Raw genomic sequence first — 27138 nt, 5'->3', positions numbered from 1 at the left:
AAACACAAAACTTCGCAAAAAAACACAGAACTGCACAAATGCCGAATATAAGCACAAAGCCGTTTGACAAGATGACATTTCGCAAAATGATATTAGTTATTGCTTGCGGTGATGCCATTCTAAATTTTTTAGAAGCGGTTTTAGGAATAAGGACGCCAATAATTTACTTTTTGCCTTGAATATGTTATTTTTACACTTAGAACAGGATAAATCTATTTCTGTTTATCAATAAGTTAAATTAACATTATTATATGTGTTAATATATAACTGGAAATTTCCTCTTTTGAAAATGTGTGTAAACTTGACAACCGAGAATCGGTGAATACGGTGAATATGTTTGTAAACAGAACACCCCCGTTGCCCCTGAGCACATGTTAAACAAACTTGGTGTTTACTAATTCTAGTCTTTCAATATTCTAAGATCATCCTGTATAAAGAGTATAAGCATCATCCTTTACAACGAAACGACAGAACGTGCATCGGACAAATAACACGCGCAGAACTTGATTTAAATGTGAAATCTTTCTCTACAGGTTCTACCGCTCCAGAACGAAATGAAAAAACCTAAAAAGTTCACAACATCTTTCGGAGTATTAAACGTGGGAATGTTCATGGTGACGTGCCTTTACCTCATCATCGGCGTTCTTGGATATTGGAAATACGGAGACGACGTTCAAGGAAGCGTAACTCTGAACTTACCAAAAGAAGAGCTGTAAGTCTAAGTACAAAAAGAATATTCCCATTCGATATGATAATTTCGGAATGTTTAAGAACGTTTTTAAATTTTATAATTTTTTTCCAGATTGGCCCAGTCAGTGAAAATACTTATCCCATGCGGTGTCCTGCTAACTTACTCTCTGCAGTTCTACATTGCAGTGGACATAATGTGGCCGGCGGCAGCAAAACTTTTTCCATGTGACCTTAAATATCCAGTTATTGCAGAGCTCAGCTTTAGAACTTTTCTTGTGCTCGTCACATGTAAGTACTTTGATAGCACCAGATTATTTCATCAAGGTTCTATGAACGTTCCAAACGCTTATAAGAGGGATTCTTGAACCTCAAAAACGTTTCCTACTTAGCCCGTTATAACTAATTGTAAATTCATCACAATATTAATCTTACTTAATTATGTCTTTCCAGTTATCCTTGCAGAAGCCATTCCATTACTCAGCCTGTTCATCTCCCTGGTAGGAGCAGTAAGCAGTGCAGCTCTAGCCCTAATCTTCCCCCCAGTCTTGGATATCGTAAGCTCCATGACATTCGGAGGAATGACCACTTATTCCATAACTAAAAATGGCTTGATTATCCTTATAGGGGTCGTCGGAATGGTCACTGGTACATACGAAAGTATTTCAGCCATAGTGAAAGCCTTTAGCCATAATAGTTAGACGACCACAGGAAAAAATTGGGGTATTATTGGGTCGGCCTCACGTAATTTCGGTCCGTTTTAGGACTTTTTTTATGAGGCTGACGGGCCTTGGAAGGAGAAAGTTGGAAGAAAAGTGCTCCCCCGGTTTGTGGAATATGCCAAGGAGTTTTACTTTGTTATGTAATTAAAAATGCCACCAATCTACGTCCTTAAGAAAAGTCATTTGAGGGGTGTTTTTCACAAAATAATGTCGACATATTGTAATTTAAGATGTAATTATTATTAGTGTTATTGTTTAACGTATTGTGATAGTTTATTGTGTGATTAATTCGTTTTTAGCGTTGAACTAATTATCGGATAAGTGCATTAATGTTTTAAACCGTAATTTATTATTTTGTAATTTTTTTCTTGTAAGATTTTAAGTCGTTTAAGTTAGGGACTAGGAAGGGATTGTGATATCTTGATTTCTTTTTCCTGTAACAAGCTTTTTATTGCCTTTTTTTATATTTAATAAAAATCATTTTTGTGGTTAGGAAAATAAAGAGTTTTATTGTCTTTTTTCAATTTTCAAAGAAACAAAAAAGTGTAGACCAACAGAAGAAACACAATTATATAGCAGTATATTCTCGATAATATTTAAATAATTTTGATTTAATTTTTTTTTTAATATTACAAACTATATATACTAAAAACCTAAAATATAAAAAAATATTTTAGATCTCTGGGAGACATGCAAACGATTTCATCCCTAAAATACATGAATAACAGGAAAAGAGCCACGGTAAAAGAATTACAACTTAGAGAAAAGAAATTGAATTTGGTCCCAAATTCTAAGGCATGGGCCAAAATTTAATAGAAAAATTGATATGGGATTAAATTCTATATATAGTTTTGTATGGCCTCTAAATTCCAGCAATTTAAATGTGTGAGGTTTACGAATTATATTTGAATAATCTAGAGCCAGGTTTACTAAAGAGTTTTGTGTTTCTGCTACTAGGAGACTTTAATATTAATAGGGTGCGTAACATAGATAATCTACTGACAAATACCGAATTGAAATATATAGAATGTATAAGTTTTTTTAACAAAGTCGTAAATGGTAGAAATGGATTTTTGGATTTGGTGTTATGTAGTCATAAGTTAAATATCGATGGATCTCTTTTAAGTGGGGTAACTTACTACCCAGTTCTTCGAGTTATAGGCGAAATTTACACTGAATTTGATAAAGACAGTAGTACAAATTTTAGTAGCGTTTAATTTTCAAAAAGTAAATTGTATTAAATTGTATGATTTACTAAAAAACACAAGTTGGGAAGACCTAGCTGTTATTAAAATGCCAATGAGTTTGTTAATAATTTTTATGAAATATCTTTGGGTATTATTTGCGAATATATTCCATTTGTAAAGCACCAGTATCATTCGAGATTTTCGACGTTAAAAAACATTATCATGAAAGAATTTAAAAAATTTACAATGATTTCGATACAACAATTTTCGCTTCTTAGATCAAAAATAAAAGCAGAAATTAAATTTGCACTATGTAAAAAACTTAATTAATATAAAATATGTAATTAATATTTTAAAGAACTCACATAAATCATCGAACTGTATTACCTTGGAGGACGAAGAAATTAATGGTAATTCTAACATAATCGAAGCATTTGCACGATATTTTTAAAGTATATATTCTAACCAGCCGGCTCAATATAGCATTCCTAAAAATAAATTGATTTTCAAACACAGTCTTAAATTTAAATGGGATTAGTCAAAGTGAGATTTTAGAAGCAATTTCCAAATTAAAACCTAAAATATCATGCAGACCTGATAAGATTCCATCGTATGTATTTAAAGCATATAAGAAGTTTCTAGTGAGGTCTCTGGAAATAATTTTTAAGGTAATATGAAATACTCAAACCTAACCACCTTGGAAAATATAAAAAATATGTCCAATACTAAAAAGCACAAAACATAATAATACAAAAAATACCAACCTGTGGCATTGATTTGTACTTCCAGTAAAATATTGGAATCAATACTTCACAACAATATTTATAATCAAGTTAGGGCGGGTATTGCAGAGGAGAAGCATAGTTTGACAAAAAAACGATCGAGGGTTACAAATTTTCTTTACGCAGTATGTTAATTCTGCCTTGAATAGTATAACATTCAGGTTAACGTAATATATACAGATTTTGCTAAAGTCTTTGAACAGGTCAACCACGATGTTCATCTACAAAAGCTTACCTGCTAACTTCATACCTAAACAATCGAAAACAATAGGGGAGCGAGAGGTAACTGCGAACACTTAACGGAAAAAAAAATGTTAATTCAAAAGTATTCATGTTAGAGGCATGTTATTTGATGTGAATGGCCAAGAAACATATTAGAAAGAATGCTATAGGAACGAAGGCATTAAAGGTTAAAAAAAAAGTTAAAATATCTTATCAAAAATATATTGCAAATTCGGCATTACCTGAACATTGGCGGTAATACCGTACACCTATGGGGTAATACCAAACAGAAATAAAAATGACCAAAAAATAGTTTAGTTTGAACAAAAGTCGCAAATATAGTTATTTGCTGTTTCAGTGGTTTGTGAATTCAGCCTCCACAACCAATACAGCGATACCAAACTTCCGATTTTCCAACATCTCCGCATTTAAGACACTCTTCACCTTCATTTTGCTCAGTTTCCATAATTCCCATATCCATATCGTCATCGTCGCATAGGTTTCTTGCGCTAACATTGGGTGGAATGCATAAAAAGTAGTATATGCTAATGCTTCAAGTATGTCAAACTTTAGAAATGTATACCACATTTCTAAAGGTTATACTACACTAATGAAGCATTTACTACTCTCTGTAGTATATACTACTATGTACGCGATACATAGAAGAAGGTGCTATGCTTTGGAAGTATCTACTAGTTATAGTAGAATTTACTACAGTTTAAATGAAGTTGGTGTTTGACAAACTTCGGCCACAGCAATCAAAGTGTTTTAGTAAAAAATGGCAGTTTTTATGGATGTGCATCGTCAAAAAGTATACAAACAAAGAAGAGAATACAATAATGACGATTTATATCGAAAATTATTTAGGTAATTACCATAAATTTAATAGATTTTTCTATCCCAATCATCTAATCACGCTTTGGTATTTTAGATTTAACAGAGAAAATGTAGAGTGGCTTCGACATTATTTTCTCCAAGATGATAATGAACCGGTGGAAACAAGGGGTGGAGCCCTGTCACCGACTCGGAAAATGGAGGTTTTTTTGAGAAGTTTAGGTGTTTCTAGTAAATTAAATTTGTAATTTGAAAAATGTAAATAACTTTTCTTACAGGAGATCCTGGATTTCAGCAACTCCTTGTTGGTGTTGATCTAGACGTCAATCAAAGCACTGTTTCCAGAACCTTAGCCACGGTATCTAAAGCAATTTATTCAAAAAGAAACAATTGGATAAAGTTCCCCAACACCAACGAATTGCTTAGAGTTGCTATTAATGAGGGAGCACGTGGTGAGCGAATGCCCAGGGTTATAGGTGTTATTGACTGTACCCATGTAAAAATAACAAAACCATCTATTCACGGTGATGAATACGTGAACAGAAAAGGGGTATGCTTAATAAATGTTCAAGCTACTTGTAATGCCCGAGAAATGTTTACAAGTGTGGATGCATCTTGGCCAGGCTTCGTACACGACAGTCGAATTTGACGAAACTCCATAGTGCATGGAATTATGTATATTAATGTGCACGAAGCAGCTTTATTAGGTGATGAAGGATATGGTGTTGCCCGATGGTTGTTGACACCATATAAAAATCCAACTACACCAATGCAAGAAAATTATAATTTAATCCATGCAAAGGAACGATGTGTCATAGAGTGCTGCTTTGGTCAGTTAAAACGGCGTTTTCCAATGCTCCAGTATACTTTTCGCCTAAAAACTGAAAACATTCCGGAACATATTGTGAGTGCATTTGTACTTCACAATATAGCTAAATATCTACAAGATCCATACCATGATTTTGATCGAATTGAGATGAAAGTTCACCATCCCAATGAACTAATGCCAGAGAGTAATCAAGCACAAATTCGAAATCAAGGTACACAGCGCAGAAATGAAGTTGCTGAGTTTTTATTTCGTAATGATAACTAACACACCTAATAATTTAAGTTATTATTATTATTATTATTATGATAATTATATACTAAATAGGTAACTTATGAAAAGTTCAATAATAAACTAAGTATAAAAAAGTAACCACTAAATAAACTAATTATTTCAATTTTAAGTTTGTGACAAAATATCAAACTTTAAAAGAAATAAATGGATACTACACCTCATATTATATTTAAATTATGCGTTCATACGTAGATTTTATATTCCTGTTAATAATCCAACATGTCCCGCCTAATTAAATGGTCAACTAGTTAGTTGAGCCCACCAGCTTTGGCAAAATTTACCAATGCAATCGCGGCCCGTTCCTGAGCTTCGGCTGAAGACTGTTGAGCTCGAGAAACAGAAATTATAAAGAAGTGTCTCCTCCTTATCAGCTGCTTTAGAACCTTTAGGTGCCATGACTTTAACTTGTTTGGAGCCAGATTTAGAACTGAGGAAGTCATCTTCACTGTTTTGGAAGGAAACATCAATCTCATTGCTTACACCGGCCTGACATGCACCTGGTACTCTGTGTAGAACTGGGTGTTCTCCTACATTCTATAAGTTTTACATTCCATAATTTTTTTTGCCATTCCGTCAGTACAATTCTTCTATTTCCAGTTTTTTTCAAGTCAACTATTTTCTTAACTTTTGTTTTCATGTTATTAAACTTTTTCAAAATTTGTTTTGTGTCTAGGTTTTTTCCCATTATTTTATTAAAAGCAGTTGTTAATTTTTTTAGTGCATCTTCTTTTTCGTTTTTAATTTTTGGTGTCATCTTTTATAAAATTTGATAACTTTCAAGTAGAGTAACAAATAATACTTCTTCGTTTTTATCTTGTCCTAGCTCTTTTGTTGCATCGGAATCTGAAGAATCACTCATAGTTAAACCAGTATTATAATCACTGAACTTTTAAAAAGTTTGAATCCGAACAGAATTACACGAACACACTTAATACTAATAGACGCACTGATAGAAAAACGAGTTTTGATAAGTCTCTTGTCAATTTTGAGAACTTTGAAACGCGCCTAGTGCGACACTAGTAGATACTTTTCTCTTAAGTAGTAGGTACTTCTGTTGGGCCGTACAGTGTAGTATTTACTTCATAGGCGAAGTATATACTTTTATTTAAAAGCAAATGCTACAAAGTAAATACTTTTTAGCGAAGCATTAGCATCTACTACTTTTTATGCATTCCACCCAATGTCTTCATCTTCACCGTACGAGTCAAACACCGTTCTTATGACCGATTTTGTTGTGGCAGATTTTTTTTTCTTCCAATACTGGTTTTAACGGGGTGGACGTGAGAATCTCTGACCTTTTTTGGCAAAGTTATAATGTCCATAAATGAGCTCTTATGATTGTCGTCGCTTTCTTTATTATCTTTAGAAGTACTATCAATGGGTCCCAGATCGACATCAGAATCTTTTGGATAGCATATTGTCACTTATTACAATTGTAGTCGCCACTACCGATTCTTGGATTATTAGTGTAGCTGAATTTGAAACGTAAAATTCCTCCCTATTGAAAACACCTCGGTTTATAGGAAAGATTCCCACTCTCTCAAAACCTTTTATGGCCTTTTCTGCATTAGCGACTGCAATATAGGCTTTGGTGAATATACCGTTGACATCGGTCATCAAAATACGTTCATATGGTCTTGATTTTAAAAATAAGTCACACTCGCTATCATAGGCTTTTTCAAGCGAAGAGGAAAAAGTCAGATCCAATGGCTGAATACGATGGGATGTATGTGGAGGAATTGACAACATATGAATTCCATTGCTCCTACAAAATGCATAGATTGGTAAAGATATGTATGATTGCCATGGATCAAAAGAATGGGATCGTCAGTTGTAGCGGTATTTGTTTTGAAAAAATGTTTCACGCAAATCGGAAACACATCTTTCGTCATCCAACTGCTCTTAGTACATGAGTAAATAGAACCCGGACCATTTCGTTCCAATGCGGGTGCCATTCTAACCCTAGGATAAATAAATAAAGGGGGTGTAAATGAACCACTTGCGCTCATACAGCAGCACAGCATGATATTTTTTCCCCTTTCTCCACTAGTTATAGCACCGATTTGTTTTTGCCCTTTTTTGGCTATTATTTGAGGCGGTCTGTTAACTGTAGTTATTCCCGTTTCGTCAACATTAAAGATGCGAGTTGGAGAAAATTCAAATTGTTCCATTAAGTCCTGCAAATTCCTAAAAAATCTGTTGACTTCTTTTTCGTTGAAGGTTTGGATTCTGTTTATACTTGTCGCTTCTGGCTTTCTAAAGCTGAGTTCAGGATGTCTTCTCATAAATCCATACATACAATCTTTTCCTGCCTTTTTATCCCTCATTAAATTTGTGAGGGATAGATAAGCTTTCAGCATACCCAACTTCTAAAAACCAGCACTTCTGAACTGAATTGGTGTAAGACCATAAAACATTTGCGATAATCGTAACAAGTGATTAGAAATGTCTTGTTCTTGTTCTTCGGAGAATTTTGTACGAACTCCCATTTTTGGTTTGTAATATACCCCCTTCTTCACTCTTTCATGAAGCGTTGTCACAGGTATCTCGAAACGTCGTGCAGAAACTCTTGGAAAATTGGAAAAAATGGAAATGGGCTTCATTTCCATTTTGAACAGCCCTTATTCCAGACAGCATATTCTCTTCGGTCCGAGAGCATTTTTCAGCTGTTCTTTTATATTTCCTCGGCAGCTAAAACAACATACCTAATTATGCAATGATTAGATAAATGTATTAAATATTTATCTACATTAGAACGCTTTTATACAGTAAGAAAATACAGGTGGGGTAATGCCAAACACTTATTTTTCAGGTGGCGAACACCTGCTCGCCGTTACCCGAAATGCATCTTGGATCTGTTTAAATTGTAGTTTTAATAAAAAACACAATATTTGTAAAAATTGCTACGTAAATAATTCTTAGACAATCATATTGTTTGCAAAAATCTTTAAAATAATTAGTTTTAGTGATATACAGGGTGTGCGGAAAAAGGAGGCCAATCTGCAGGCCACATATAGGGTGGACCAAAATAATGCGACTTTCGTTACGCCATTTTTTAATTGGGCGCTCGGTATTCAATATACACGGCGTCAAAATGAGAAATATAAAATCGTTTTTTTAAAGTAAATCGAGTGTTTCATAATAATTAAAATTTGGTGTGAAGGGGTTTCTTGGAACGAGAAATTGAAATTTTCCGTTTACGGATTCGCTATACCTTGCAGAGGGCACACCCTGCGGTATATTGCATAAAAAAATTGTGTTAAAAAAACCAAAACTTTTTTCTACCCCTGTATAATAAAGTTCTAGTAAAAAATTCTAATTATCCAATCTTTTCTTGTAAAAAAAGTATTCTTAGTAAATGTCGTTTTGAGAATCCGTTTATTAGATATCTTAATTTTAAAATCTAGATACATTTTAACAAGTGAACAAAATAAACGCAAATTATTTTTTCTTAATTACTTATTATAATAAAACATAGAATAATGACCTTAACTTATTTGTCCTACGTGACCTCCATTCATTTGTATACACATACGAGCCCTATTTATTAAAAAAAATCTAAGGCTTCGAAAAATATTTGGCGATCTGACGATCCCAAGGCAAGATTTACTTTTTGTAGAAGGTTATGTGAAATGAATAATAAAAATGTGGATTTTATAAGGGCGATTCTGTTTACTGACAAAGCCACGTTCACGAGAAACGGCAAGAAAAATATCCATAACGCACACATATGGGCTGAAGAGAATCCTAGGGTCATAGTTGAGACACATCATCAAGTAAATTTTAAAGTCAATGTGTGGCCAGGTGTTGTGGATAAGTTTCTTTTAGGAGCTGTCATTTTACCAGGTAATTTAACTGGTGATTCATTTCTATTGTTTCTACAAGAAATACTGCCCGATTTGCTTAATGATTTGTCTCTAAATTTAAGACAAAATCTTTGGTTTCAACTCGATGGTGCTCTGGCTCATTTTGCTATAACTGTTAGGAAATATTTACATCAAGTGTTTCCTAATCGCTAAATTGGTCGGGGTACAAATGCTCCGGTTCTAAGATTTCTAATAAACGGATTCTCAAAACGACATTTACTAAGAATACTTTTTTTACAAGAAAAGATTGGATAACTAGAATTTTTTACTAGAACTTTATTATACAGGGGTAGAAAAAAGTGTTGGTATTTTTAACACATGCAATATACCGCAGGTGGCGCCGTCTGCAAGGTATAGCGAATCCGTGAACGGATTTCAATTTCTCGTTCCAAAAAACCCCCTCACGCCCTCACACCAAATTTTAATTTAATATCTTATGAAACACTCGACTTACTTAAAAAAAACGATTTTATATTTCTCATTTTGACGCCGTGTATATTAAATACCGAGCGCCCAATTAAAAAATGGCATAACGAAAGTCGCATTATTTTGGTCCACCCTATATGTGGCCGGCGGATTGGCCTCCTTTTTCCGGACACCCTGTATTTACCTTAATTTTAAAGCACCAAAAACAATAACACATGAAAACCTAACAGTCGCCATAACTTTTTCAAATAGACTCCCTGATTCATGTTCGGTTAATCGTTCAACTTCAAATACAGTTTCCTAACATTTTCCTAACAATCCAAATTTAGAGAGCTGCGATCGAAAATCAAAAAAAGATATTGAACTGTTACACAGACAATACTGTGTTAATCTTGAAAATAATTTATTTTCCCAACCAAACAATTTTTGGAAGCTAATTCAAAGCTCATAAAATAACAATTTGTTACCTCAAAATATGACTGACAAACAGGGAATGATTATGTCTGATCCTCAAGCTATTGCAAACGCATTCGCAGATTTCTTTAAAAGTGCATATATTTTTTTCACTGCTACACAACCTGGCAACAATGCTCAAAATATATTTGCAGATACCATTATTATATCCAGATTCACGGAAGATGAAGTATTACGAGCTCTTAAAACGATTAAACCAAAAGCAACTCTTGGACCCGACAAAATTCCTGCTTTCCTTCTCTATGATTGTGCCATAGCTTTTGTTAAACCATTAACTTTCCTTTTTAATTTAGCGTTAAAACAAGAAAGCTTTCCTGATCTTTGAAAAATATCTAAAATTATCCCTGTACACAAAAAGAGTGACAAAAATCTTATAGAAAACTATCGCCCTATAACAATAATTAATAACTTTTCTAAATGTTTTGAACGTGTTCTGCATACTGCTTTATATCCATCAATGAAACATCTGATTGACAGTAGACAACACTGTTTTATGAAGGGCAGGTCTACCACAACAAATCTAGTTTCTCTTACTGAATTTATAACTGAATCAATAAATAACAACTCTCAAGTCGACGTCATATATACGGACTTTTCTAAGGCCTTTGACCGACTCGACCATGGCATTCTCGTTAACAACTTCGATCGAATTTATGGACTTTCTTCGGGCATAACGAATCTTTTTAGATCCTACTTGAGTGACCGCCCCCAGTACGTAGAATGCTATGGTCGAAGCTCGGCAAAGATTGTTGCCGCCTCTGGAGTCCCACAGGGCTCAATTTTGGGACCGCTTTTTTTCAACGCACTTATTAATAAAATATCTGATGAACTTTCTGTAAATAGTCTATTATACGTGGACGATAAAAAAGTTTCTTATAGAATTAACAGCATTTTGGACTGTATTTTACTTCAAAGTGACTTAAACAAACTTAATACATGGTGTAAAAATAATAACCTGCCTCTAAATGCTGCTAAATGTAATGTTGTTTCTTTCAGTTTAAAGAAAAAAAAAATTATTTATGACTATACCATAGACAATGTCACAGTCCCTAGATCAACAGTTTCGAATGACTTAGGTGTAACGTTTGATAGCTCTCTTTCTTTTCAGCCACATATTACAGATATTGTTAAACGTAGCTACAGAATGCTAGGTTTTGTAATACGTAACTCTCATAATTTTAATAATATCCTCAGCCTAAAAATCTTATATTCTTCTCATATGTCAGATCCATACTTGAGTATGCTTCTCAAGTTTGGTCCCCCTATTACCAAAACCATATAAATGAGATTGAGGGTATACAGAGAAAATTTCTAAAATTTCTTTGCTATAAATGCGATGGAGTGTACCCAGAAATCGGTTTTCCACATGCACGGTTCCTGGAAAGATTTTTCATTCATTCTTTAGAAGATAGAAGAAAATCTGCTGGTTTGCAGTTTCTATATAAATTAGTGAACAACTTAATCGACTTGCCAGAATTATTACAGGAACTGAACTTTCACATACCTCGCATATCAGCCAGAAACTCACAAACATTTTACCTCCCTTTAGACCAAGGACTAACATTAACAAATTTTCTCCACTACGCAGAGCCTGTAACACATATAATTCTGTTCAGGGTCAATGTGACTTATTTAACTGTAGCATAGCAGATATCAAAAAAGTACACTATTCTTAGTAAAACTTTGTTTTTTTTTCTTTACTTTTCTCATTGTTTTTCTTTTTAAGCATTTCCTTATTGTTATTGATTGTAAATGTATATTTTTTTTCCCATTCAGTAATTGGATGTATTTCTGTTGTATGGCGTAAATAAAATAAAATAAATAAACATACTCCGTTATTCTTGTGAAAAGATGGCAGCATAAGCCATAAATTAGTGTTCGCCGTAAATAAATTAGCGTCTGAAATCTTTTCACCGTACACAGGATTATCACAGGGCTCGAACCTCGGACATTTGTTTTTTGATGTTGTTATTATTGATATTCCAAAATCTATAAGTAACTCGTTTGGGCTTATTTTTGCAATGATTACAAAATTTTAAAAAACTGAGTGCCAAAAAGACTGTGATTTACTCAAATGATGCCCTACAAGTTTCCCCATTTAACCAATTTTCTATCTCTTATAGTTTTCAAGATACCCATACATGTACACCCAATTTGGGCCACACTGTATTCTAACTAAGAGTTTAACTTCATGCTTGTTCCGATGTGACTACTAATAAATTTTGCTTGTATAATTTTACATTATTGTATATAAATGGTGTATTTTTTCCCTCTTGTATTCTTGTATTCTTGAAGTTTCGAGGTTCATGTCAAGACAAAACTCTTAACATTACACTTTAAAGTAAAAAGTCTTCATTCCTTCAAGTTTATATTGCCAGCAAGTACTAAACTTATGTTAATTGAATCCCTCATTTTACCACAGCTGGACTCTGGTAATGTTGTTTATTATAAATATTCAACCTGCCACTTACAATAAAAGGACAGATGATAATGATATTAGCTGTTTACACAGCTAAGAATATTTTGAAGTATGAATGATCAGCGTTTTAACGTCCACCTTGCAGTTAGATATATAAGCATGAATGTCCTCGCTCTGTATTTAAACTCTTTACAGCTAGACAAGACCTACATAAACCTCAGAAATATTGCAAGATTTAAAATTCGTCTTTATCAAACTACTGAATTTAGAAGTTCGGTCTCTTTTTGGGCTGTACAATTACTAAATACTGATCGTTTTCGCTTAATAAACAATAACTCAACTTAATATACTATTTACTTGTACCTTTACAACTAAATATACATCTTTGTTACGTATCATCTTTGTTACATACAAAACTTAGTACAAAATTACTTGTACTAAGTTTTGTATGAGTTTTTGAAATTGTGATGTTTTAATAGTATAGTTATCAAGAATGATTCTTGTAATCATTGTTTTTCATGTAAACATCACAGATCTATGTATCAGAATTCGATGATGATAAGTTAACTCATCAAAATGCATAAAGATTGGCATTTTCATTTGTGGAAAAAACTCTTCCCGCCCTTCCTAACCCGCTATATTATAGCCACTCCATTTCAAGTATAAACTTCTACTTACAAACGAAAATTTATAACTAGCAGCGTAATAATAATTTAATGTGTTAACGTTTATAGAAGGAAATTATTTCCCAACTTCCTATATTTTGAAGTCGCGTCACTTTATTTTAGTCTAACTGATAAGCCTTTAGTCAAATCACTGCTCGATTAATATGTATAAATCCACTATAAACAATAATTTTAACTGGTCTAGTTTGGATAAAGTAATATATATGCATCGGAACCAACAGTTGGAAGAAAATAGGTGTCCTGCTCCACAGAAAAAAAAACAATAATTTACAACATAATAATTCTTTAAGTTTAAAAGGCAGCAGTTCCATCTACAGCTGAAAGCTTAATCCAGCGGTTAATTCTATAAAAACAACACATTTTACTCTTATAACATTTACAGTCTACGAATTTAAACTTATCCAGGCAGCTAACCCCAACTGTCTCCATACTTGGTTTGACCTCCCGCAGGAGGAGGCTTGTACTCATCTAGAAATTCTAGATCAGACTTGGGAGGTATGTCTTTGGTTAAAGGATATGTTGACCTAGGATTTGATTGCCTAAAAAACATTAACTGAAACTGTAATTTAGACCATGAAATAATAAACTTACTTGTAATTCAACATTCTTTGCTTTTCATATTCCTGTCTATTCTGTTTTCTTAGTTCCTCATAAGTGGTAATGTGTTTTTGCTCGGGAGGCATTTCCTCTTCATGCAAGACAATTGGATCTAAATTAAAGTAATTTATTAACAAACGAATCTATTCTGTATGACATATTTACTGTCTAAAGAAGGCCTGAAAGAGTCATCCAATCCATTAATGGTTGGTCTATTGTTGTAATCATAAGTGCTGTCTGTATCTGGAATATCACTGTAAGTATCTGGAATACTGCTAAAGGGGCTTAGAGAAAAGTTCCCTACAGACTGTTCTTCCCTAGAATAAGTAGAATTTCAATTTAAATTCACATTCAAATACGTTTTATTTGCCAAATATTAAATAATACAATAATTTTTATTTTGATATTATTTACAATGGCAAATGGGAGTGTCCCTCGATTATGAACGAAACCTTTAGTCTGTACCCGTAAACACATAGTATAGATTAGGGCTCGGAATTTTGGAAAATTATGTATTCGAATACTCACTTCGTTTTTTTTTTGAATATTTGAATTATTCACTATTCGAATAATCATACAAATATTCGAATATATTTGAATACTTGAGTAATTAATAGATATATTTAAATAAAGGAAACCTCTCATACAAAATATCTTGGGATATACCTTGACGACATTTTAATTCGCATATACATACTTATTGTCTATTTTATAAATTTTAGATAAAAGTGACATCATATATTAACTCAGTCAATTCAAAGATACAGAATTTTAGTATGGGGAGAATTATACAGGGTGTCCGGAAGCTAGATGCAATCCTTTAAGGGGGTGATAGCTGACTTAATTTCAAACATTTTAAGCTAAATATGTGTAGGTCGAAATTTGTTTATAAATTTTTTATGAGAATTTTTGCATTTTTTCCAAGAAATACCAAAATTTCACACTTAAACGGTAATAGAGCGCAAGTTTCAATTAGTATCGGAGTGTCAAAGTTTATTTTGTTTTGTCTATTGTGTATTAATAAAAATACGATCAATTCCAAGCTTCTGTGTAAACTTATAGAAAAAATAGAGACATTGAAACTTTTTAGTGCGGTGCGAATCGTTTTGTTCCAGTCGCCTTCCGTCCAGCTTTTTTATTATACTAATTACAGTAATACTAATTACTAATACATTTTAGTGGTCAAACCACTCAAATCGAGCAAGGGATACTTACACAATGATTTGTGAATGATGCTTATTTCTTAAGTGATTCCATAAATCGCTTGTTCCTGTCTTGTTCTTGACATTATACAAACAAAATTTGTATTCAACGCGATCATCCGTTCTATTAAAATATTGCCAAATTTTGCTTTTCGAACTCATATTGACTTACTACTAGACTTACTGTTAATTAAGTCAATTAATTTAAAATTAACACTTATACAGTACTTAATCGTTCGCTTTTATACACAACCAGAGTCAAATACAACTACACCGTGCCGTGCCACGTGGAAATCTGGAAAGTGGAAATATTAAATGTTCCCAAGAACGATAACCGCCCGTAGCTTGTATGCAAAGAGAAGAAAAGATCGGGCCCGCAATATTTAAATATTCGAGTATTTAAATACTCAAATATTTGAATACTTGAATATTCAAATTATCGAATATGCGAATATTCGAGTATTCAAATATTCGAATATTTGTTGAAATGAATACATTTTTTTGCAAAAACTTGATATTTGAACATTCGAATATTTGAATATTCGAATAAACCGAGTTTGATTCCGAGCCTTAGTATAGATAAGACAACCATGATACAATTTAAAAATATAAATAAAAGAAAAAAATATATAAATGTAGCTAAGGACTAACACAATAATTTATTCACTAATATAACTATTTATACCAAACTATGGCTACAGAAAAATTAACTCTCGAAACTATCAATGCATGGTGGACTGTGCCGACGCAGGCCAAGAAGACAAAACCCCATATGGAACCAGGCGGAAAGACGGAGACAACAGTACAACATATTAATACTAGAAATACAGTAATTATGTGTGCCTCTATTTGGGTAATGCTCAAAGCGCTAAGGTGTTGTTTTGTATAAGCTACTTGGAGAGAATACTTTGTTTTGCTAGTATTATTAATTTCACCTGTTTGGAAACCACACTCAAAGATAATACTTTCGATCCCTTTGAAAGACTGTTCCATATTTGCACTGCCACATATTTAAAAGAGCGCTTAAAAGCCTCAGTCTTATGCATGGGCATGATACAAAAAAATTGCTGTTACAGGTCGAGTGTAAATGTTAAAATTGGTTGGCCATTTGTTTTTATGCAATAATATTTTTTTTTTAACTGTAATTCATCAATGAGTTTACTATATAAAAATTAATTATATTTTGACTAGTAGTATCTGGTAAATTTAAAACATTCAAGAAGTGATTTTGAATATCTGTCAGATTACATAAATTATTTGGTAGGTCATTATTTAGGTATGGTTAACCCATGCTCTCTGCAAGTTTCCAAAACTCTTTACATTCTTTGGTTAAAGAATAGGGCTTTTCCTAAATTATAGCATGTTTCTTAAAAATCCTTAAAATTTCTTAAAGTTGTTGGCTTCTGTTCTCCAAGGAGTGAAAGAAACCTTGTTTTTATTTTGTGTTGTTCTAAACGTGCGAGTTTAAAAGTGGAATTATATTATTTAAAAAAAAAAATATTGTTTATATTGTCAAACAAATAAAGCTACTCCTAGGGAATAAGCTAGCATTGATAAAATTCTCAAAATTTAAATGTTAATTGTCAAATTGTGATTTTTTCACATTTTTATATTCAAAAATAGAATAAGTTAAGTTGTGATCTGATATTTTTTGTCATATACAGGAATTGAATGAGCTTTTTTGGATATACAATTTTTGCTAGATAAAATGTAATCAATTAGTCTGGCATTACCAGTTTTCAGTTTAATCCTTGATGATTCAGAAATCTGTCGTGTCAAATTAAAAGCTTCTAAAACAAACTTTAATCTGTTGATACACATATTTATTTTTCAAATTAAAATTAAATAAACAATAGTAATAAAAATTAATAATAGAAAGTTGATTCATTTTAAGGTCTTCCAAAGCATATAAAAATATTGGGACACTAACTAGAAGGTGGGTAACTTTCAGATGTATTAAAATTTAAATTAATTATTGCATACTGGAGTGTATTCTCAAAAGTGAGCGCAATTCCTCCTACTCAACCTGTTCTATCTCATTTCATAGGTTAACCTAATAAGCAGATTAAAACAACTAGTTTAAAGCCATTATCCATCTGAAAAATGATGACTGGTACAAATAAAAAATAAAAATAAAATAGTTAACATTCTCAAAATAATATAACACAAAACTATTATTGAAAAAAATCATGAAAAAACTTCTCAACCCTATACCTCTTTTAAGATTTTCAAGCAAGCTACATTTCTGATAGAGAGAGGGAAATAATTATAAATCTTGCAGCTTATATAAAAAAGGGAGTTTTGAGTGAGAGATGATGTATGGGCAAGGAAAATCATTAAATTGACAAGTAACATGTGCAGCTAAAAAACTAGAAAGGCCTCATGATGTTATTATTCAAATTCAAATTCAAATATGCTTTATTGTTTGAACAAAATATTGTTATAAACAAAGCTTCACCTAATCCTAAAGAGACAGAGTTACAAGGTTAAAATTATATTTAAAAATACAAGTTACAATGACGAATCAAAGTTAAATAGTTAAAATTTACATTTTCTTTTTCTTCCCTTTTCTCTTCTCCCCTTTTTCCTTCCTTTCCTTTCTTTTCTTGAATCAAGAAAATCAACTATACCTAACTTTTCTTAACTAAGTACAGTTCAACATTTAGGGATAAAAAAAAAGAAAAACATTCAAAACAAACAGGTTAGGAAAAGAGCTAGGTCTCCCTTAATTAATTAAAATCTGATTGTCGTTGAAATATTCAGCCACAGAGTAATAAGCTCGACCACTCAGAAATCGCCTCAAGAGAAACTTAAATTTGATGAGAGATTTTGCCCCTCTAATGTCCTCTGGTAGGTGGTTAAAGATTTTCATACGTTCATAAAAAATTGATCTCTTTACCAAGGCAGATATTGGAATGGGAAGCTGCAAATTATTCCGCTGGCGGGTGACATATCGTGGATTCTGTAGGACAAACCTGTATTGATGGGAGAAAATAAGGCATGCCACCTGTATGTATAGGCAGTAGATTGTAAGAATGCCCTCCCTGATAAAATATGGTCGGCATGATTCCCTAGGTGATATCCCGCATATATAACACACAGCACGTTTCTGTAGAAAAAACAACATCTGTAGAAGATAGTTGCTTGCACTACCCCAAAAGCAGACACCATACCTGAAATGGGACTCAATCAGGGAAAAGTACACGGCTCTCCCAATCCCCATGCCAAGCTCCCGACAAGCCACCCTAACAGCAAAACAACCCGCAGAAACCCTATTGCTGAGACTCCGTATATGGTCCTCAAACTTAAGTTCCTTGTCAATCACCAGACCCAAAAACTTATTGTTAGAATAAGGCGGGACAGGGCAGTTAGCAATAAGAATATTATCAAGACTACGGTTATTTGTAAAACAAATTAGTTTGGTCTTCTCTGGATTTAATGATAGTAAATTTGCCCTGAACCACTCATATATAAGTTGAAGATCAGCCAACATGGCTATTCTCAAAGAGTCGGTATCATACCCATGCCAGAGAACGGTGGTGTCGTCAGCAAAGAGCGTGAATTTTCCCTGGATATTAAGTCGGATGAGGTCATTAATATATAGGAGAAAAAGTATTGGTCCCAGTACCGACCCCTGAGGTACTCCCCAGGCAACAGATTGATATTCAGAATACTCCGACCACACACACACTCTCTGACGACGACCCTTTAGATATGAACAAAACCAACTCGCCGCCAAGCCCCTAAAACCATAGTGGAAGAGCTTCCGCAGCAGAACCTCGTGACTGACGCAGTCGAACGCTTTCGACAAGTCACAAAACACAGCAGCAGAAACTCCACCACCGTTAATCTGACAGTAGACATCACTCATAAAGTTAAACATTGCGTCATTTGTGTTTTTATTTTCTTGAAAGCCAAACTGAGAACCACTAAGAATAATCTGTGATTTTAAATAAGACATCACACGTTTTTTAACCAATTTTTCAATAATCTTTGAAAGTGTGGACAGAAGGGATATTGGTCTAAAGTTTGATGGTTCAGCGAGGCTGCCCGTCTTATGAATTGGGATAACCTTAGCAGATTTTAAGCAAGCGGGAAAGATGCCCATAACCCATGATGCATTTATAGCTTCAGCAAGGACACTCAGAGAGATGTCCGGCATGTTCAGGAGTATTTTGGCAGATAGGCCATCCTTCTCGGCTGAGTTTTTTTTTTATAGAAATTAATACCTCCTTAAGCTCAACCAAGTCTGTAGGTATAAAGATAAATGATCCTTGAATACTGGTGCTTGACAAATAAGTAAGTGGATCTGTTGTTGGGAAACCCAAATCTTTATGGATTTTATCAGCAATTCCAATATTAAAATTGCATACATGAATAAACAAAGTTTTAGAAACAAACTGGATGAGATAAAATGTTTTGTTATTAATCAGGACTGTGATGTTTTAGTGCTAGTGGAAACGTGGTTGGAGGAAACAGAAACTGCTCTTTACAATATTAAAGACTATCAAGCTGTGCATGTAGTGAGAGAGGGCAGGGGAGGCGGTGTCCTCAGTGTACGTGAAAAATAATATTAAAATTGAAAACATAGAAAAGTCAGATGAAAGTGAGACAGTGAATTGGTTGGGTGTGACGATGGGAGAAAATAAAATAAAGTTAAGTGCAATATACAAACCATCATCATATCCAGGTAACGATTTTCTGGAGTTTTTTGATGACTATCTTAAAAAATGCCCCAACAAACATATAGTTATAGGAGATATTAATATAAATTTATTAGATAATGACTCTAATCTTACTACTAATTATAAGAATTTGGTTATATTTAACAACTTTAAAATAGTTAATCAGGTTAGTGAAGTCTACGCGAGTAACGCCCCACTCAAAAACCATTATAGATCATGTTATATCCAGTCATAGCGTTGGCGAATGTGGGCCCATTAATGTTAGAGACATATCATTATCAGATCATTGGCTTCTGTCATTTTAAATTAAAGAGAACGTAAAAAAATACAAACCTAAAGTATCAAAAGAAGTTAAAGTACTGGAGCAAAAAAAAATTTAATCAGGTCTTTGGTGAACATCTAAGAACAGCTAATCAAAATATTACATCGTTTCAAGATTTAACTGCTTTAATAAAATCTTGTAAAAATAAATGTGAATTTTCCAAAATAATTAAAATAAGGGGTAATAATGAGTGGATAAACGGGGAAATATTGGAGATGATCAAACAAAGGGATACTTTATACAAAAATAAAATAAAAAAACCACATGACGAAAATATAGAAAAAAATTTTAGGTTGTTAAAAAATAGGGTAAATAATAAAATAAAAAATGTAAAAAACAGGTATTTTAAAGGAAAGTGGGAAAAAACAGGAAATAATTAAAAAAAAACAGTGGCAATTTGTAAATAGTTTAATAAAGGGAGAAGAGTCTAGGGTAATTATAGAAAAAATAAAAATAGGCGCTAATGAAATAAAAAACTTAACAGATATTGTAAATAACTTAAACAGCCATTTTGTAGACGTAGGGAAAAATATTGTAAAAAAGCTCGAGGGTGAGAGTCGTACTAGACCGAGATATGAAATTTTCAATGATGTAGTTTGCCAAACAACTTTAGATTTAGAGTTAGCAAGCGAGCAAGAAGTTAGCAAAATCATAACTAAGCTAAAAATAAATTCTGCCCCAGGGCAAGATGGTGTGACAGTTCGAGATGTACAAAATTTAAAGGACCATATTTCACACTGCTTAACAGTTTTAATAAATAATATTTTAACAAACGGCATTTTTCCTGAGGAACTTAAATTAAGTAGGGTTACCCCAATCTACAAAACCGGCAAAAAAGACTTAATGAACAACTACAGACCAATAACTGTCATAGGTGTATTCTCAAAAATTGTAGAACCTGTAATAAAGAAAAGAATGATAGATTTTATTGAAAAACATGTCGGATTTGATCGGTTTCAGTATGGTTTTGTTAAAAATAGTAGCATCCTCAGCGCAATCACGGATTTTATGGACCACCTATCGGCAGCTCTGGATAAAAAACTTATTGTGGTTGCAGTATTTGTGGACCTGCAAAAGGCATTTGACGTGATCAACATCGATATACTTTTACGATAACTTGGGCTTTAAGAACAATATGAAAAAAATTTAATTACGTCGTACTTAACGGAAAGAAGGCAATATGTGGAAGTTAATGGTATCCAGAGTTCAGTTCTTTGCACTAAGTATGAAGTGCCCCAGGGCTCTGTGCTTGGGCCACTGCTATACTCAATTCATGTCCTAAGCCTAAGACGTGCAAACCTCAGAGCCCGTTATTATACTTTTGCTGACGACACGGTTTTAGTGTACACTGTGTAGGAAGAGGAATCGTTGGTTAGAGAAATCAATAGAGATTTAACAACTTATTTTGAGTGGCTGCTTTATAATAAATTAAAAATAAATATAGAGAAGACGAAATGTATGACATTTAAACAAAAAAATAAACACATTTCAGACCTGAATATACAAATTAATCATTTAGAAGTTGATGAAGTAAAAAGTATAAAATATTTAGGTTTAATTATTGATAATCAAATAAATTGGTCTGAACATATTACGCATATTTCCAATAAGCTCACAGCAATGATTCCTGTACTCTACAGGTGTAGAAATTACCTAAGTGCAAAAACCAAAAATAATATATACAATGCCTTCTTTTTATCTCACCTCAGATATCTACTGCCAATATGGGGGACATGTGCAAAAACAAATTTTAATACTATCCAAATAACACAAAATAAAATTCTAAAAGTATTATATAACTATGATAGGTTTACTAATACCGAAGCTTTATATGATGAATTGGGGATCTCAAAACTCAATACAATATTAGAACTAGAACAAATTAAACTAATTAAAAACATTCTTACTAAACAACAAAAATCTAAATATTGTACACTCAATTCATATTCATAGTCATAATACTAGGGCTCAAGGTAATATCCATAATTTTACCATAAGGACAAACATAGGTTTACGCAATCCAATCGCACAAGCTAGTGACACATATAATAAAGTTCCTGAAAACATTAAGGAAGTCCAAGTTTATTACCAGGTGGAATCAGGGAGGCAACATGTATTGATACTTTTAAACGTAAATTGAAAATACTTTTGACCGAAAAATGTTACTATTCCCTGGATGAATACTACGTCCACATATTCTAATTTTCCCTAAGTGTAAGTTTACAGTATTTGAATTTTATTTGATTTGTTTGTATGGTTTGAATTCTTTGCTGTCTTATACTTGAGGGGATAATTATGGAATTTATTTACCTTTTTATGTATTTTTTTTCTGCTGTTCTTATGTATTGTTTTTTGATGTTTGTTTTGGAACTCGAGTGTGTATGGGCTGTAGTGGTAGTAATTTAAGGTAGCTTTGTTTAGAACAATTTTTCTTTGTTAATAACAATAAAGCATGTATTTTTTTATATGATGTTTTTAATAAAAATTAAAATGTATTTAGGTGTATTGTAGAAAATGTATAACAATCCAACACTGTATATTTCTTAAGTTAATATTCTCGAGGCCAGAGCTTAAAGCACTGTTTAGAGAATTAAATAAAATAGTGATAGTATTCAATGGTGGTCTAGCTGATTTATGGATGAGTACCACAGTCTCCAATGTTAATAGTAAAGCAATAAAAGTAAAGCAATAAATTGACAGCCGTAATGTTTAAAGACTTCTGCACACCTGTGTCAGCCTTAAAAGAAAAGCACTTATAATTTTGTACATTAAGAATTCATAACCAGTAACCAGATAATATGACCCCTGATATTTTATTTTAAAATTTAGCACATTATATTTAACAAGTGTTGAGCAGTTTATGTAAAGATCTATTTGTTTCAGCAAAAATAAAATACAAATTTAATTATCATTAAACTTACTGTTCATCAGGAATCCCAAGATGTCTAGATTTCAACATTCTTCCTATCTTACTGTTCGGTAAAGCCATGAATTTTTCTGCACATATTCTGTGATAGGAAAATTTACCAATGTAATAACCCATCAGAGCAGCAAAGCTCAATCGGGTAAATACACCCATGGGACTTGCTTTTGCAACAGCACCTGGATAAGATACAATTATAAAAACTTAGATCTGAAAATAAGAGAAAAAAACAACATAGCTACCTTGTCTCATACCAAAGTATGTTAAGCCAGTGAAAATGGTGGCTAATGGAAGGCTTCTATTGTAGAAACTTTCTCGCTGGCACTCTCTAAGAACTCTGATCTCATCAGAGGAAAATCTATACTAAAATTAAAATAGGGCAATGTTGTAGATTTAAGTTAGAAACAATAGGCCTTTTATGTGTGTACAGAATTATGTCCAAAATTGATTATTACAGGGGGGATAAACATACCGGTTCTGGCCTTCGTGGGGCGTTGGGGCCTGGAAACGGCGTCCTACGTTCGGGTTCATCTCCTGGCAGATTTGGATTCATTTTGGTTTTTTAATAACGTTTAAAATTACAATTTTCACAAATATAACAATTACGATTTTGGTTGAATTTTTTGACAAATAAATATGGCACGAACCTAACCCCAATATAATTATAACAACAATGTGTAAAGGTCACTCGCCTGTCAAAGGTAATCAAAGTGAAAAAACCGAACTTTCAGAGAAAACATTGAAAGGCCTTGAATGTTCTCTCTTCGGTTTTTTTACTTTGATTAACTTATTACTAAGCCGTTATTTAATATATTTTTTGTTGGCAACACTAAAAATTTTCAGAGTGACCAACACCAAAAGGAAACAGCCACTATAAAAATGGCGGCCACCAGCCCTCTAGAATGATGTTACTCCGTTCTTATATCAACACTTTCTCCAGAAATAGGATTTAAACCACAGAATAAACGATCTCACTGAGTTCGTTTATTCTGTGATTTGAACACTGTAATCCCTCTCACGATGCAATCTTCAGGAATCCTTACTTAAAGCTTAACTCGAGGTTCTTAAAGGCCATTATGTCCGTTCCGAATATCATCGCATCTTCAATCTCAGCCACTATCACAACATGGACATTTGATCGATTCCCCGCCCCTGTTCGTAGACACCATTCGTAGAAGGATTTAATTTCCAAATCTTAACTTAACTGCAGATTTTATCATGTCGGGCCTTATCAGTGTCTTTGTCGCACCTGTATCCAGCAGAAATTCAATTGGTTGCATTCCGAGGGGTAAATATCTGGGGATTTATGGTGTACGCTCTAAAGGATTTACGGGGATTTATGAGGATTTATGGGGATTTATAAAGAATTATTAAGGATTTACAAGGGATTTAAATCATCTGTTTATGTTTGACGCATGCGCATAACATGTTTAACGAGTGGCAACAAGTCTGAAACAGCAGGCGTCGGCACCGCTAGCTGTCGAGTTACACCGAGAGTTACACGTGAAAACGCATAGCATTGTTAAATACACCTTCGCATCAAGACAAGTTAGCAATTATACTAAGAATATTATCGAACGAAAAGATGACATGGGATTGCAACTACAAACTGTTCTAGACAATTTTGAGGCAAATTTAAGCAATCAAGAACCCAGATGTCCAAATCATACCAGCTCACCAAGCCAACTGTTGACCTGGTTGTTTGACTTATCTGTAAAAAATTCAAGCCAGTCAAAATATCGGAATGCATATAATGACCCAATAGAGTACTTCTCGTTATATTTGTTTTATGTAGGTGGACGGTTCCTTTATGAAACGCTTTACGAAAATATGAGGGGCAGTTTACCATCCATAAGCTGTTTAAATAAATTTATTGCCAAAAATTCTTTAAACATAGAGGAAGGATTTTTTGACTATGATGGCATTTGTACGTTTATGAAGCAAAGAAATTTACCTAACGTTTTATAGATCAGCGAGGATGCAACTAGAGTAACCAGCAAAATTGAATATGATTCGAGGACTAATAAGTTGGTTGGTTTTACTATGCCATTGGTAAATGGAATACCTGCAAGAGACTCGTTTTTAGCAACATCTGCAAAAGCAATACAGGACCACTTTAAAAACGCTACCAGGTCAAATTATGCATATGTAATTATGGCCCAACCCACATCACAGACCGCGCCAGGATACTGTCTTGCAGTGTTTGGCACAGATAATAGATTTACAGCAGCCGATGTTACAAAAAGATGGCAGCATATAAAATTAAATACATTTTAAAGAGCGAGGTGTTATTTTATTGGGTTTTGATCAGATGGGAATACACGTCTTTTAAAGGCAATGAGACAAGGCGCTAAATTGTGCTGTACCGAAGTCCTGCTACGATTCAAACGGAGGTGGTTTCAAGCAAATTATAGTACAAAAGATGGTACTTCTTATATTCAAGACACGGTATATATAGCAACCAAGTTACGGACTAGACTGCTTAACCCTAAAATCAAGTTAAAGTTCGGTAATGCTTATGCAAGTTCTAAACAATTGAAGCAATTAATTGCAGAGCACTCCAAAGACAAGCACCTGTTGACATATTCTGATTTAAAATTAGAAGATTAAATGAATTTTAAAGCAGCGGAGGAAATATGTTCAAATAACGTTATTAGCTTATTAGAGCAAGATTCAGAGAATTCAGGTACTGTTGCCTATTTGAAATTGATGCGCTTAGCTACTAATTTATTTTTAGATCACAAAATGGATGCCAGAAGTAGAATTTATTCAATTTGGTACTGCGTTTTCTTTCTTAGAATTTGGCGTCAGTGGCTTGTAAAAAACAAATACAAAATTTGAGAACATTTTATCTCATCAAACTGCTATGCTTGTATAGAATTAAATGCCCACTTACTAATTAATATTATAATAAACATCCGTGAAAATCCACTTTTGTCAAGTGACATGTTCCTAACAGTACTTTTTGGAAGCCAGAATTGTGAACAAACTTTCAGGACTACCAGGTCTATGACCTCCACATATTCTACAGTGGTTAATTTCAGTGTTAAAGATATTTTGGGGCGTTTAGATAGAATCAAGACAGTAAATCATATTATACATGATCTCAAAGATGTCATTGTATTTCCAAGGGAAAAGAGATATCAAGAGAAAATTAATATTGTCACCGAGAGTGAAACAAATTTGCTAGAAGTTACAGATCTAAAAAACTTTACAGATAATATGATAGCTGATGCAGTAGATCATGCGACGCAAGACGCTCTAATATGTGCGCAAGAACTGGGCATTTCTGTCGAAGAAAATAATTTGTATTATTCCGCAATTCCACCAATAACGTAAAAGATGATGAGGAGGTTATGCAGATAAATGATAATATAATTGACATTAAAGATGATAATTCATGCAATGTTTCACTCGAGATTTCACCTAATGAGCTTCAACACTACAATTTTACTTCTCTACCAGTAGAAACTGAATTTAATTTGAACTTGATTTTAATGGCGATGACTTAAACAATCCAAATAGCCAGTTATTTAAGGATTTATGCGATATATCTCGTATTGAAGTTATGGATAACCTTATTTTCAGAAATTATGATCAAAAATTAATGGATGAAAAGATTGAAGAGGGTTCATATATCAGAGTCACTATTGCTGATAAATCAAAAATTATCAGAAAGTCATCGCTCTGTTGGTTGCTGGAGGAAACTAAAAATAGGGTTAGTAGAGACAGACTTAATCGTTTTGTCGTAAGAACTACAGGAAGACATGAAAGGACTAAAAAAGAAGGAAGGAAAAAAAATATTTTATCAAAATCTCCATCAAAATATAAAGAAAAATCCAGAAAGAGAAGTGAGACAGATAGCTCAGATAGTTCGGAGGATACCTCGATCATTAAATACGATGACAGTCCTGATACAGAAACATTTTCTGAAGATGATATCGATATGGAAACTAATGTAAATGAAAAGAAAAACCTAAAAGA

At 33.2% G+C, this 27138-nt stretch overlaps 2 protein-coding genes across 2 annotated transcripts in view; one reads left to right on the top strand and one right to left on the bottom strand.

Moving 5' to 3' along the window:
* LOC126750270 (proton-coupled amino acid transporter-like protein CG1139) overlaps positions 1-1893 on the top strand; it is a 55410-nt gene extending 53517 nt beyond the window's left edge. The window contains exons 7-9 of the mRNA XM_050459842.1: positions 534-712; positions 803-978; positions 1141-1893. Coding sequence (XP_050315799.1) covers positions 534-712; positions 803-978; positions 1141-1388 — 603 coding nt within the window. The 3' untranslated portion in view covers positions 1389-1893. The remainder of the gene's footprint in view (positions 1-533; positions 713-802; positions 979-1140) is intronic.
* Positions 1894-13691: 11798 nt separating this feature from the next.
* On the bottom strand, positions 13692-23827 carry LOC126750327 (OCIA domain-containing protein 1). Its single transcript, XM_050459903.1, has 6 exons — positions 23627-23827; positions 23397-23517; positions 23153-23333; positions 14188-14339; positions 14017-14134; positions 13692-13964 (listed from the first exon to the last, which is right to left on the bottom strand). The coding sequence occupies exons 1-6, from the start codon at positions 23705-23707 to the stop codon at positions 13835-13837; spliced, it is 783 nt and encodes a 260-aa protein (XP_050315860.1). The 5' UTR covers positions 23708-23827; the 3' UTR covers positions 13692-13834.
* Between the last annotated feature and the right edge of the window lie 3311 nt (positions 23828-27138).

Source organism: Anthonomus grandis, chromosome 1 (assembly GCF_022605725.1).
Source record: "Anthonomus grandis grandis chromosome 1, icAntGran1.3, whole genome shotgun sequence".
NCBI classification, from domain to species: domain Eukaryota; kingdom Metazoa; phylum Arthropoda; class Insecta; order Coleoptera; family Curculionidae; genus Anthonomus; species Anthonomus grandis.
The sequence above is the reverse complement of the archived record's forward strand: the minus strand, read 5'-3'. Positions and strand labels throughout refer to the sequence as shown.